The sequence below is a fragment of the Molothrus aeneus genome, chromosome 15, assembly GCF_037042795.1.
Source record: "Molothrus aeneus isolate 106 chromosome 15, BPBGC_Maene_1.0, whole genome shotgun sequence".
NCBI lineage: Eukaryota > Metazoa > Chordata > Aves > Passeriformes > Icteridae > Molothrus > Molothrus aeneus.
In genome coordinates this window covers 1,042,555-1,055,541 of record NC_089660.1, presented here as the reverse complement: position 1 = coordinate 1,055,541, position 12,987 = coordinate 1,042,555, and the positions used below count along the sequence as shown (strand labels likewise).

At 54.7% G+C, this 12,987-nt stretch overlaps 1 protein-coding gene across 4 annotated transcripts in view; it reads left to right on the top strand.

Annotated features, from left to right (window-relative positions):
* Positions 1 to 12,987, top strand: part of ARHGAP26 (Rho GTPase activating protein 26) — a 107,509-nt gene that overhangs the window by 71,743 nt on the left and 22,779 nt on the right. For all 4 annotated transcript variants that reach the window (XM_066559967.1, XM_066559966.1, XM_066559965.1 and 1 more), the window contains exons 18-19: positions 7,956 to 8,115; positions 9,488 to 9,626. In XM_066559967.1, the coding sequence (XP_066416064.1) occupies positions 7,956 to 8,115; positions 9,488 to 9,626 (299 nt within the window). The remainder of the gene's footprint in view (positions 1 to 7,955; positions 8,116 to 9,487; positions 9,627 to 12,987) is intronic.

Genomic DNA, 12,987 nt, shown 5'->3' with positions numbered 1-12,987 from the left:
TATTTTGGAGGGATGAGCTCCAGCCTTGCATTTGTGATGTGAATGAGCTCCAAAATACCTCTAAGAGACAAAAAAAGGTCAGCCCCCCTCTGTTGCTCTTCCTTTGGCCGCTGCACTCGTGCAGAGGTACAGGTGTGCACTGGCACCTCCTGCACGTGGCCCTGTGACCTGGCTCTGGCTTGGAATGGTTCCTGTGGGGATGTGGGAGCTGCACTGGCTCACCCCAGTGCTGCTGCTGCCGGGAGGCTCTCTGGGAGCCCGTTTACTTTGGCTCTTTTCCATGCAGCAGGTTGTAACTCCGGCGTGGCACTCGCCGTGCCGGCACATCTTTCAAAGGGTTCCTTGTTAACCCAGACCTGCTCTGTCGGGCTCTCCTTGCCCTGCTGGCTGGGGGGTTGTTACTGCAGTGTGACAGCTCTGCTGTGGTCTGGTTTTGGAGGAAAAGCTGCTCCTGCATCAGGGCTTTGCTGAGGCTCGGGGGCTGGCACTGGGGTACAGTGGCACAGTTTGCAACCATGGCAGGCCCTGTTCCGGCCCCCTCCCCCGGGGTGTTTGAGCCTGAGGCCCCTTTGCTGGCTATGTTTGTGCAGGTGGAAACCATGGTGACATTTCACATCAGCTCTGGCCGTGCCTGTGGTTTTCACCAGGGTGTCAGTGGAAACCTGCAGTGCTGCAATGCCAGGCACAGGGAATTGCCAGCCCGGTGCCACTCAGCCCTGGGCTGAGGTTGGTGAGCAGGGCTGGGGTCGCTCTGAGGTCCCCCCTCAAGCTCAGCTTGCCCAAAGCTGCAGAGGATGGCTTTGGAACCCCCTCTGGCTCAGTCAGGGAAGCGTGAGCCGCAGCAGCAGCGTTGAGCTCCCTGCATGTTTCCCTGCAAGTCGCAGCACGTTTGGTATTCACGCTGATCTGGCTCACTGATACTGAACCTCACATTTGGCCTTGGTGTCTTCTCAGTGCAACATGAGCCCTTTTTTTTTTCCCTGGGAGTGAACCCAAGCATCCAGCTGTGGCCAGATCCACCCAGGAGAAGAAGCGAGTCTTGTTGGAGCAAGTCAGAGCGCCCGGAATCAGCGCAGGCACAGCTTTGGTCCCAGCTGAGCAGGGAGCCCGAGAGCAGCGAGGGTTTTGCATTCAGCAAGTTTTCCCTTGTCTTCCCTGGGAGGTTTTGTCATTCCCTGTTGACCTGCTGGCCTCCATGTGCATTGCTCAGGCTTGGCTCTGCTCTCTGGAGTGGTGTGGCTGGGGAGGCTGCAGAGCTGTGAGCCCACGGCTCAAACCTGGCTGCAGACAGTGGGGTTTGTGCACATTCCCCATGGTCCCAGTTCCCACTGTGTGCCTGAATGAGCCCGGTTTGCTGCTGCTGCTCTGGGCCCCTCTGGCCCTTGCAGAGCCCCCTGCATCCAGAGCAGCCTGAGGCAGGCAGGCACGTCCTGGATAAACAGGCAGGATGGAGGGATGGTGGTGCAGGGTGGGAGTGTGGCCTCTGTGTGTGTGTGTGCTCTGGCTTGGGAATCATGCAATCTTTAAATTTGGAAACACCCACCAAGATCATCATCATTCCCCCAGCACTGCCAAGGCCACCACTAGCCCAGGTGTGTCCCCAGGTGCCACATCCACGGGGCGTTTGAGCACAAGATGAAGCAGAGCTGGTTGTGCTCCCTGCTTCTCCACGGCTGTCTGCCAGCAGCCACTGCAGACCCGTGTCCCTGTCACCTCCCTCAATGCACATGTACCTTTTAGGAATGATTTAGGAATGTGTGATTGACTGATTTAGCTGCCTGGCACACCAGTGGGTGCTGCTGCAGCTGGAATTGCATCACTGGTTTCACCAGCTCTGTGCTGGGTGCCAGTCACACATTCCTGCAATAAACACCTGCTGTGTTTCCAGCCATCAGACACATTCCTGAGGCTGGGAAACCCCCCCACCGTGGCTTTGGGTGAGAAGTGAGCCACCCCCAGGGAGCTCAGGGCTGCCATCTCTGGGGACAGGCTCCAGCAGCCCCCTGGAGAGGGGGGAGGCTGAGGGTGCCCACCCAGCCCCTCTGCCCTCTCCAGCTCTGCTCCCATCAGCCAAACCCAACTAACCCCAAAAATGTGCAGGGATGAGTTAAATGCATTTCCCAGAACTCATTAGATGGTGTCCCACAAACGGCCCCTGTGTGCTCAGGCTGCTGTGTCCGTCTGTCTGTCCATTCCTGGTGAGGTTAACAGGCTGGGAGTGTGGGCTGCTATCTGATAGACACCCCCAGCTATGTGTGCTCAGGCTGCCATGTCCGTCTGTCTGGCAGAAGGGAGCTGTGGAAGGTCAGGAGCACAAGGCTCATGAGAAGCAGCTGAGGGAGCTGGGAAGGGGCTCAGCCTGGACAAAAGGAGGCTCAGGGGGGACCTTGTGGCTCTGCACAGCTCCCTGGCAGGAGACTGTAGGCAAGTGAGTGGGAGTCAGCCTCTTTTCCTGGGTTACAAGTGACAGGACAAGAAGAAATGTCCTCAAGTTGCAGAAAGGGAGGTTCAGGTTGGACATGAGGGAAAATTCCTTGAAAGGGTTGTCCAGCCCTGTCACAGCCTGCCCAGGGCAGTGGTGCAGTCACCATTGCTGGAGGGATTTAAAGCTGTACAGATGTGGCACCTGACATTATTGCTTAGTGGTGGCCTTGGCAGTGCTGGGGCAGCAGTTGGGCTTGATGATCTTGGGGGGCTTTTCCCACCTAAATGATTTCATGATTCTTTGCAGATACTTTTACGGGAGCCAGGCTGGTGGCTCTGGTGCCACAGGTACCTCTCCACCCACTGTGCTGCCTCTACTCCCTCTGCTTTTTCCCTTCCCTGTATGTCCAGAGTCAAAGGTGTCCAATGCCTACCAAACTGCCCAGAGCAGCCTCAATAATTCTGGGGATTGCTGGCCTCTGTGTGCCTGGCTTTTCACATTAAACAGAAGCTCTAGTGGTGGTGGCAGACAAGGGATGGATTTTCACCTGTAGCAAGAGGAATGAGCTGCATTATTTTCTCTCCTATGAGGAATTGCTAGGCCAGCCACAACAAGCACTTTGATTGCAAATGTTTGTCCCAGGCATGGAAATAGAAACACTCCAGACTTTGCTTTTGTTCCCTTCAGATGGTTGTTTGCTCAGGAGTTTTCTTCTGAATCAGGGAAGATATTTGAACTAATAATGGCACTTTTGGCTGAGATTCAGATGCATGCATTCTATATATAAAATATGTGTTTATATATAAAATAAACACACGGTAGTTTATACATACATATAAATACATATATAAAATACATGTAGGAAGTAATTCCAGACATGGGAGGCAGGAGCTCTGTGGGAGCAGAGCCAGGAGCCCCTGTGGCACCCACAGGAGCTCTGACCACACTGGAATATGTACTGTTCCCTGCTCCCCCTGCACTGAGCCTTGGCTACCAATTACCCCGTATTAAATTGTGTTTGGTCATGGCAGTGATTACACAGTATCCAGGCAACCCGGGCATAATCTAATTTAACACCCAACATGGATTTACTCCGCTGCTGTTCTCCTTTGTTGTGCTGGAAGGGAGTGAGAAGTGAGTGGTGTCCAGGGCCACCCTGGGAATGGCTGGGGGACGGTGCTCCCTGGGCTGGGCTGTCCCCAGGCCATGGCAGGGCTCTGTCCCAGTGACACCCGCTGGGTGCTGCCAGAGCCCAGCACTGCTGGGCAGCACCAGGTGGGTCAGGTCTGGGTGGAGCTGCGGCTGGGGAGGCTGTGCTGAGCACAGACCTTCCCTGGCCAAGGGCTCTGCCTGTCCCACACCCCCGGGCTGATCTCCCCTGATCCCCAGGGAACCATCGTGTGCTGCCAGCACAAGGACCAGCCCACAGTCCCAAAGCCACTGCGAGCAGGAGGCAAGTGAAGAGGTTCTGCACATTCCTCCATCAGTTGTTGCTTTCTCCTGTGCTGGAAGTGGCTCCTGTAAAGTGGGGAGCAGAAAAGGGACCCATAGAAATGAATGATAGTGCAGCTCTCTGAGAGTGCATCAAGGGCTGGAAGGAAACAGCAGGTTAAAAGGAAAATACAGCGCCTGCTTGGAAAACTTCCAAAGAGCAGCTCAGGAATGGCACTGACAGTCCCTGCTGAACAGCCCCAGCATTAAGCCCACTTTGGGCTGAGAACAGCCATCTTTAGAAACTGCAGCGTTATTTCCTAGTACAAAGGATGATGAAGAGGTATAATTTAGAGTGAATTATCCTGTGGGTAATGGATGGGGAATTTGAAGGATGTGAAAGGTGAATCATGTTTTGGAGCACAGCTGTGGTGACCTGGTACAGGGATGGCTATTGCTGGAAAAGTACCCGGGCTGCAGAGCAGGAGTTCCTGTGGCCCTGAGGTTTATTCCAGAAAGGAGCCAGATTGCACAGCTGCAGGGCAGCTCCCGTGCTCCAGAGGCAAAGCAGAGCCCTCTGAGCAGGGTGTGGGGGTGGAGGTGAGGCCAGCACTCCTTGGGTGAGTGGGCAGGCCCTGGGCTGGTGCTGTGGGACCATGTCCTGCCTGGGAAGCCATTAATAGCCCAGTCTGAAATAATTGCCAGGACCACGCTCAGCTGCCTCCCTGTAATGAGCTGATGACAGTGCAATTTATTAGAGTGATGTAGGACATGGTAACGGTAATGAGAAATGGAGGCACATAATTTTGTGCGACTTAGATCAATTCAGTTGTTTTTTTTATAAATGAACATTGTTTTACTAACCACAGAAGATCATTAAAATTATTATTTTATTAATGCTTCTGAAAGCCATTTGGACTGCAGCTGCGTTTTTCCATATCCAATTAGGAGCATGTGAATGTGTGTCTGAAATGCAATTTTGCAATGCAAAAATGTCATGGGGCTTTGTGAGTGATGTGGGTGGGAGTGGGGGGTGGGTTTGTGTTATTTAGTAATATTTATTATTTGTATTATTTAGTATTTAAGTATTATTTAGTAGATATTGTTTCTTATTGAACCTGTTCTGCCTTTCTTGCTGCTCCATGAGGTTGTGACTCCCTCAGAGGAGTTCCCCTCCCAGCTCAGCAGTGCTGGCATGGCCATGAGCAGCTGGGTGAGCTCTTGGCTGTGCTGAGGATGGGGATGGGGAAGGGGATGGGGAAGGGGATGGGGAGAGGCTCTGTGCCTGCCCAGGGTGGGGATGGCCAGCCTGGCTGGGTGGCAGTGTGAGCAGCATGTCCCTTCTGGTGATGCTGTCCCCCCCATGTGAGGCTGTCCCTTCTGGTGAGGCTGTCCCTTCTGGTGAGGCTGTCCCCTGTGTGATGCTGTCCCCTGTGTGATGCTGTCCCCTCTGTGACGCTGTCCCCTCTGTGATGCTGTCCCCCCTGTGACGCTGTCCCCCCTGTGACGCTGTCCCCTGTGTGATGCTGTCCCCTGTGTGATGCTGTCCCCTCTGTGACGCTGTCCCCTCTGTGATGCTGTCCCCCCTGTGACGCTGTCCCCCCTGTGACGCTGTCCCCTGTGTGATGCTGTCCCCCCTGTGATGCTGTCCCCTCTGTGACGCTGTCCCCTCTGTGACGCTGTCCCCCCTGTGACGCTGTCCCCTGTGTGATGCTGTCCCCTCTGGTGAGGCTGTCCCCTGTGTGATGCTGTCCCCTCTGTGACGCTGTCCCCTGTGTGATGCTGTCCCCTCTGTGTTGCTGTCCCCCGTGTGATGCTGTCCCCTGTGTGATGCTGTCCCCTCTGTGATGCTGTCTCCTCTGTGTTGCTGTCCCCCCTGTGACGCTGTGCCCCGTGTGATGCTGTCCCCTCTGTGGCAGAGCCCTCTCTGGGCCAGCCCACCTGTCCCAGCCATTACTGCCACCAGGGATTCCCACAGGCTGTGATTAAGCATTCAGAGCTTCCTGGCAGTGGGGCAGTCACAGGTGAAGGGAGGTCCCACCAGCTCCCGAGGGCTTTGGCCAGGACCTCCCTCCCCACTCTGAGCTTGGATGCCAGGTGCACACTCAGTGGGGACACTCTGCCTGTTCCCCAGGGTGAAATGAAATGTGCACCAGCCTGAGGCTTCTTGCCCAGGCAGTGAGCAGGGCTGGTGTTGCTGCTGGAGAGAGCTGAGCCAGCAGCCCTGAGCCCCTCTTGTGATGTGCCCCTGTCTGCTGCCTGAGGAGCTGTGTGTAGGGATGAGTTCTTTGCTGGTTCAGGTGAGATTTGGATGGAAAAGGATGGAAAGCATCTTTTCATTTTAGCCAGCCCTGGGCTTGCAGTGTGCTGAAATATGCTGAGCTTGCACACAAATGTCTTGACCCCAAGATCAGTGTTAGAAACTCACAGCAATAAATTTTAGGGTCAGTCCAGCAAGTGAGTGTGAGCCTCACTGTGTGCTGGCCTGCTGCATTTGTCCAGGGAAACAGGAAAGAAAGAGAAAGAAAAGACACTAAAACTCCCTCAGGCTACAACTGTGTGAGGACACAGCCTGAAGCCACCACATGTCCTGGCTGAAGAGGTCAGGAACAAACCACAAGAAAGACTCCTGGGGCTGCAGGGCTGCGCTGCAGGTCACAGGCGCACACGTGTCCCTGTGTGACTGAGCAGTGTGCAAGGGGCACACAGGTGTGTCCCAGCAGTGCCCAGGGGGCACACAGGTGTCCCAGCAGTGCCCAGGGTCACACAGGTGTGTCCCAGCAGTGCCCAGGGGGCACACAGGTGTCCCAGCAGGCACACAGGTGTGTTCCAGCAGTGCCCAGGGTCACACAGGTGTGTCCCAGCAGTGTCCAGGGGGCACACAGGTGTGTTCCAGCAGTGCCCAGGGGGCACACAGGTGTCCCAGCAGGCACACAGGTGTGTTCCAGCAGTGCCCAGGGTCACACAGGTGTGTTCCAGCAGTGCCCAGGGTCACACAGGTGTGACTGAGCAGTGCCCAGCAGGCACACAGGTGTCCCAGCAGTGCCCAGGGTCACACAGGTGTGTCCCAGCAGTGCCCAGGGGGCACACAGGTGTGTCCCAGCAGTGCCCAGGGTCACACAGGTGTGTCCCAGCAGTGCCCAGGGGGCACACAGGTGTGTCCCAGCAGTGCCCAGGGTCACACAGGTGTGTCCCAGCAGTGCCCAGGGTCACACAGGTGTGTCCCAGCAGTGCCCAGGGGGCACACAGGTGTCCCAGCAGGCACACAGGTGCCCAGTGAGCTCTGTCCTTCCTGCAGAGCTGAGCACCTGCAGCCCAGTGTGGCTGAGGGATGCCTGCCCGTGTCCCTGTTGCTGTGTCCCCTCGGGGTGAGGCAGAGCAGAGGACATGTCCCAGTAGGGCTGCTGGGGCTTTGCCCCTCTCAGCCCAGGTGCCAGCTGGAGCTGCTCCAGGCTAAGCCCTCAAACACCATAAGCAGGGCGCTGCCTCCTCAGCGTGAGCTGCTTCACTTTGCTGAGCTGCTCTGTGCCCTCCTGGGAGCTGAAGGAGATGGAGGTGGTGAGGAGGAAGGCTTGGGTGTCCCTGGGTCCCCATCTTGTGCCAGGAGGAGGGAACACATGGGGATCTGGGGGCAAAGCCCCATCTTGGCCGCCCAGCAGCCTGGCTGGGCCAGAGGGGACTGACCTCTGGTGCTGGAATGGCTGGGAAGGAATTGGCCTTTGGAACATATGAGGTCACTCATTGAGTTGGAGAGCAGCGTGTGTCAGAGGTCCAACAATTTGTTTTCAGAAGGGTTTTAAGCATTAATGATTCAAGATGTTTTCCTGGGAGTGGTTTGCTGCATGAGGCTCGGTGGCTGGCGCGGGGTTGAGGTTTTATGGGATTAGTCAATTCATGGGGGCTGAAAGGTCCCCAGGAACACAACAGTTAAATTTGTACTTTTCCACATGGCTGAGCCTTCAAGGAGCTCACCAGGAGCGTGAAAAATGTAAACAGCGTTGTGAGCCTTGTGCCAGCCACGAGGCAGGGAGGGCAGGGAGGGGGTTCCCTGTGGATTAGTTCCATCACCTACTTCATTCTCTTTCTCTTTTTTTCCCAGAGTTGCAGATAATCACAAGCAGAACCTGATGACTGTTGCTAATCTGGGTGTGGTGTTTGGGCCGACGCTGCTTCGACCTCAAGAGGAAACTGTGGCTGCCATTATGGACATCAAATTCCAGAACATTGTGATTGAAATTTTAATAGAGAACCACGAGAAGGTAATGGCTTCCCTTGCTTCTTTCATGTCAGGGGTTTATGGAAAGGAATTGGTCTCTCTGCCCATGGCAGCCCCCTCTCTCCCCATGGCCAGTGGCACCACAGTGGGGCTGTGCTGGGGAGGGGGAAGCTGGCACCTGGTTCTTGGGCTGTGGCTGTGTAACCAGTGCTGCTGGTAGCCAGCCTTGTTTATGGTCATCCCAGTGTGTCAGCATGGCTGTGATTCCAGCACAGAAATTCCCTTTCTCCCCCTTCCCACTGTTTATGGGAATTTGTATTTGGTGTCAAGGGAGATGAGTGCTAAAGCAAACCAGTGAGATGCACACCTTGGCTGGCTCCTGCTTTGCTGACTGAATCCAGGTTTATCCAGTACTGGCTTTATCCACAGTGTTGATCTGAATCCTGGTGCATTTGTGTTTGTTGGCCATGGATGTTGGGGTCTGCCAGTGGAGCAGTGGTGGCTCGGTGGGGCTGAGGTCCTGGCCATCCCTCCCTGGCTGCATCTGCTTTTTAAAAAATACCATTTTCTTCCAAATGCAGCCAGTTCCCTGATTATGATCTTTTGTTAGTCTGGTTTTGATTGGAAAGGAGTAACGGATTTGTGCATTTGGGCAGCGAAGGCAGAAGTAGAAAGCAGCTTGCCCTGGCTGGGGTGGCATCATGGCTCCAAGTCCACATCAGTTCTGTCTCGAGCAGAGAGCTGTGCCAACGTGTGCTTTTCCTGTTGGGAAAGCCTGGCTGTGCCAGCTGTCTGTCTGACAGGGGCAGGAGAGCAGGAAGGACACTGAGGAATGGGTTTAATGGACTCTCACAATGGAGAGAGACTTTGAGAGAGCTGGTCTGGAGGGGTCACTGCCCTTCTCTGAGCCTGTGGGATCTAGAGAAGGAGCAGTTCATAACCGAACATCAGCAACCAGCAAGGCTGCTGCCCTTTGGGTTCATGCAGTTTTAAAATTTCATCCCCTTGAGAAAAATGTGATTACTCAGTTTTCTGACAGCTGTAGCTGGAAGTTGCAAACACTTTCCCAAGCTGGTCTGCAGCCGTGGGAGCGTGGGCGCCGGGGTCACGCAGTGGGGGGCACAGGGGGGACACTGCTGGTCTGTCTGGGCTGCCCATCATCATCTGCACCCCCAAAAAGTCAGCAGAGTGCCAGAATTCTTCACAGCTTGTAGCGTGTCTCGCAGGTGAAAAAAAAGAGGAGTGCAGACAGAATGAAAACATGAAATTTAGGAATCTGTCCCCAAAACGTTGCCCTGTTGAGCGCATGTCTTCCTCAGAGGCTGTCCTGGGGAGCGGTGCAGCCCAGGCAGGTGGGCAGCTGTCCTGTTCCACAGGGTGATGCCAAAGAACAACTTGTTTATTATTTTTAACAGATATTTAACACGGTGCCAGAGGCTCCGGCGTCGAACTCGCAGCTGCTGTTATCGCGCAAGAAGAGCACGGAGTCAAAGCCTCCCTCGTGCAGTGAGCGCCCGCTGACGCTGTTCCACACAGCCCAGGCCAACGAGAAGCGTGAGTGCCCTCCCTGCCTCCAGCTGTGCCCTGGCCATGCCTCACAGACTGCCATGGCCCTGCCATGGCCCTGCCATCCCCTGCCATCCCCTGCCATTGCCCTGCCATCGCCCTGCCATCCTCCTGCCATCCCCTGCCATCCCCTGCCATCCCCTGCCATCCCCTGCCATCCCCTGCCATCCCCTGCCATTGCCCTGCCATGGCCCTGCCATCCTCTGCCATCCCCTGCCATCCCCTGCCATCGCCCTGCCATCCCCTGCCATCCCCTGCCATGGCCCTGCCATGGCCCTGCCATGGCCCTGCCATCGCCCTGCCATCCTCTGCCATCCTCCTGCCATCCTCCTGCCATCCCCTGCCATCGCCCTGCCCTCCCCTGCCATCGCCCTGCCATCGCCCTGCCATCCTCCTGCCATCCTCCTGCCATCCCCTGCCATTGCCCTGCCATCCTCCTGCCATCCTCCTGCCATCCTCCTGCCATCCTCCTGCCATCCCCTGCCATTGCCCTGCCATTGCCCTGCTATTCCCCTGCCATTGCCCTGCCATTGCCCTGCCATCCTCCTGCCATGGCCCTGCCATTCCCCTGCCATTCCCCTGCCATTGCCCTGCCATTGCCAATCCCTTCCCTTGCCCTTCCCCTGCCCTTCCCCTGCCATTCCCCTGCAGTTTTCCTGCTGTCAGTGGACGGTCTGATTCCCTAACAGGGTCAGGCTTTGGTTTCCTCTGCTGTCGCGTTGGTGGGGACTGGAATCTCTCCTGGCATCCAAGCCCTTAACTGGGGCTCTGCATGACGCTGCCTTAGCAAGGGATAAAGTGTTGCTGTCCCCTCCCCACCTGATGGGCCCCTGCGTGTCCCCTTCTCATGTTCCTGGGCCCGTCATCGCTGCCATCAGCTGCCAGGACGTGGTGCCACACCTGTGGCAAGGGCAGCCACCACAGGGCGGCCCTTTTGGGATGCCCTCGGGCACTTTGCCTTTTACAGACAGGAAAACTCGGCCAGGAGGTTCGGCATTTTCCTGAGGATTATGTACCATGGCAGTTTAAAAATGTTGGAGCTCATCTTTCCATTTCTGTCACTAATTGATGCTCCAGATATTTGGGTGAAAGAGCCAAGGCCCCAGCCCTGCTCATGGGGTGGCAGAAATGTGTCTGCTCAGGCTGTTGTTTCATGTTACAGAGTAAACCCAATTCCCAGCTCTCTGGTTCTTCCTGCCCGTGTGCTCCTGGAGCCAGCCAGCTGCACACAGGGAGCTCTCCCAGTTTGGTAAAAAAGCAGGAGAGTCTCCTGGTGAGCAGGACAGCACAAGTGGAGCAAGGAGCAGGGCAGGGCTGGGGATGGCCAGCTCCCCAGGGTGCACAGAGTGGCTGCTGTGGACTTTGCTGACTCTCCAAACACGTGGGTTTGTCTGATTAGGTTACTGGTAACTACCAGGCACTCTCCTTTCGGAGGTGTCGGAAAGATCCGCGTGGGTTTGAGGAAGCAGCGATGGCCCCGAGCGTGCTCTGGAAATGGTGTGGGACGACTCTCGGTGAAGCCTCAAATATCAAACGCTGCTTTTGAAAAGTTTCAGCTCCAGTAATTTATCTGCTGCTAACTAAGCAGTGGCTGTCAGCCTCCAGGCTCTCTGGGCTCCATGTGCCATCCTCCCCATGCCTGGGAGAGGAGCTGAGCTCGTTTCTTTATTTCTGCATTTATTTATTCCCATGTGAAGCAACATTTTCTTGGTGTTCCTCCTGACAGTCTATAACCTCCTGTGTCTTTGGGAAGCCACTGCTGTTTTATTTGCCTTCCCTGCTGCACATCACGAGAAATATGTGAGGTTTTCTTTCTTCTTCTTTTCTTCTTCCTTTCCTTTTTTACCGGTCTGGAGCCAGACCAAGGCTCTGAAGTCAGGGTGAAGCACAAGGGCTTAGGCAGCAGCTCAAGCCCAGTTGAACAGCACAGAAATTGAAAGTTGAAATTGAAGCTAGAAATGTTCTAAATGGGAGCAGGGTGCATGTTTTTTAAGACTGGGAGCAATTTGACATAAAAGGAAGTGGAGTGGGACAGTGGATTTTCCATCACTTGAAACCTGTTCATCAAAGTCCAGTATCTTTCTGTTTTCACTAGCATTCATCATACCAAGCTGTGTCTAAGTCAAAAATTATCATGTTCAGCACAACAGGGAGCAGATTAGATAATCATGATTAATCTATGATTATAGTGATTATTTTGTTGTTAAACATTTACATTTTTATCCACATCTGACCCAGTAGCTCTTGTGACCCAAGTGTCACCAACACAGCAAACACCGTTTTGTTCCTTATCAGTTCTTTTATCATCCCCTCTCTGGTCCCTGGGGTCACTGTCCCCAAAGTGCCCTGGATCACTTATCAGGGTTCCTGGAGACAAAGCCTCTGGTGAGGCTCCAGTGGCTCTGCCTGCCTGACTTCCCACTAGAGACAGGAAGTTTGGGTAAGGGGTGAAAGGCTCTTTTCTCTGCATGCTGGAAATGCTCTTGAGCTGATGGGCAGCTCTGCTCCTGCAGCTGTAAGACCAAATCAAATCCTCCAGCCAAGAATCCTTCACGTGATCTTTCGAAAACATGAAGCCAAGTACAGTTTCAGCCTTTTAAAAAGGAGGAAATCAAATGAAGCAGGAGTTTTAGATTCTGCCATTCATCTCCGTTCCCCCTGAGCTGAGGCACTCCCAGCTCTGTGGCTGACAGGGACTCCACTCTTGGCTTGTGGCTGCTCTGGAGATTAGAGGGACAATCCACGCTGAGCTGCCAAGCTTATGGAGCTTATTCCCAGCCTCCAGCCTTGGGCAGAAGATGTTTGCAAATAATGAGCTGGTGTCAGTCCACGCTCCAGGGGCTCAGGTCAGCTCCTCAGGGCCTCGGGGCTGCCTGGGCTCAGCACAGGCAGTTCCTGCCCTTGGCCAGCTGTGTACAGGTGGCCTCTCATGGGCTGCCTAAAACTTCCTCTGGCAGATGCAAAAACAGAGGGATTTGGTGCTTTTAGGTCCTTAGACAGCTTAATTTCTTTATTTCTTCATCTGCTGGCCATCACATCTGCCTGTCAGTATTTGTGGAGGTCAGTACTCTGCTTTTCTTCACTTTTCCCTCTTTGTCTTCTGCATGGATCATCTTTTTCATCCCAGGGTGCTGGTGCCCTGAGGATGGAACTTTTGCAGAGCTGGGGACAGAGAAATGTCTGTGCTGCTTGTTCCCAGGGTGGCTCATTGCTGATGAAGATTAATGGAATCCAGTTTCAGAACACGTTGACATGTATCAGTGTCACCCATCCTTGGCTCACCTCTGGAAGATAAGCTCAACCTGAGCTAAACCAAGCCCTGTCCTGCTGCCCTGCAGGTGCTGATTCT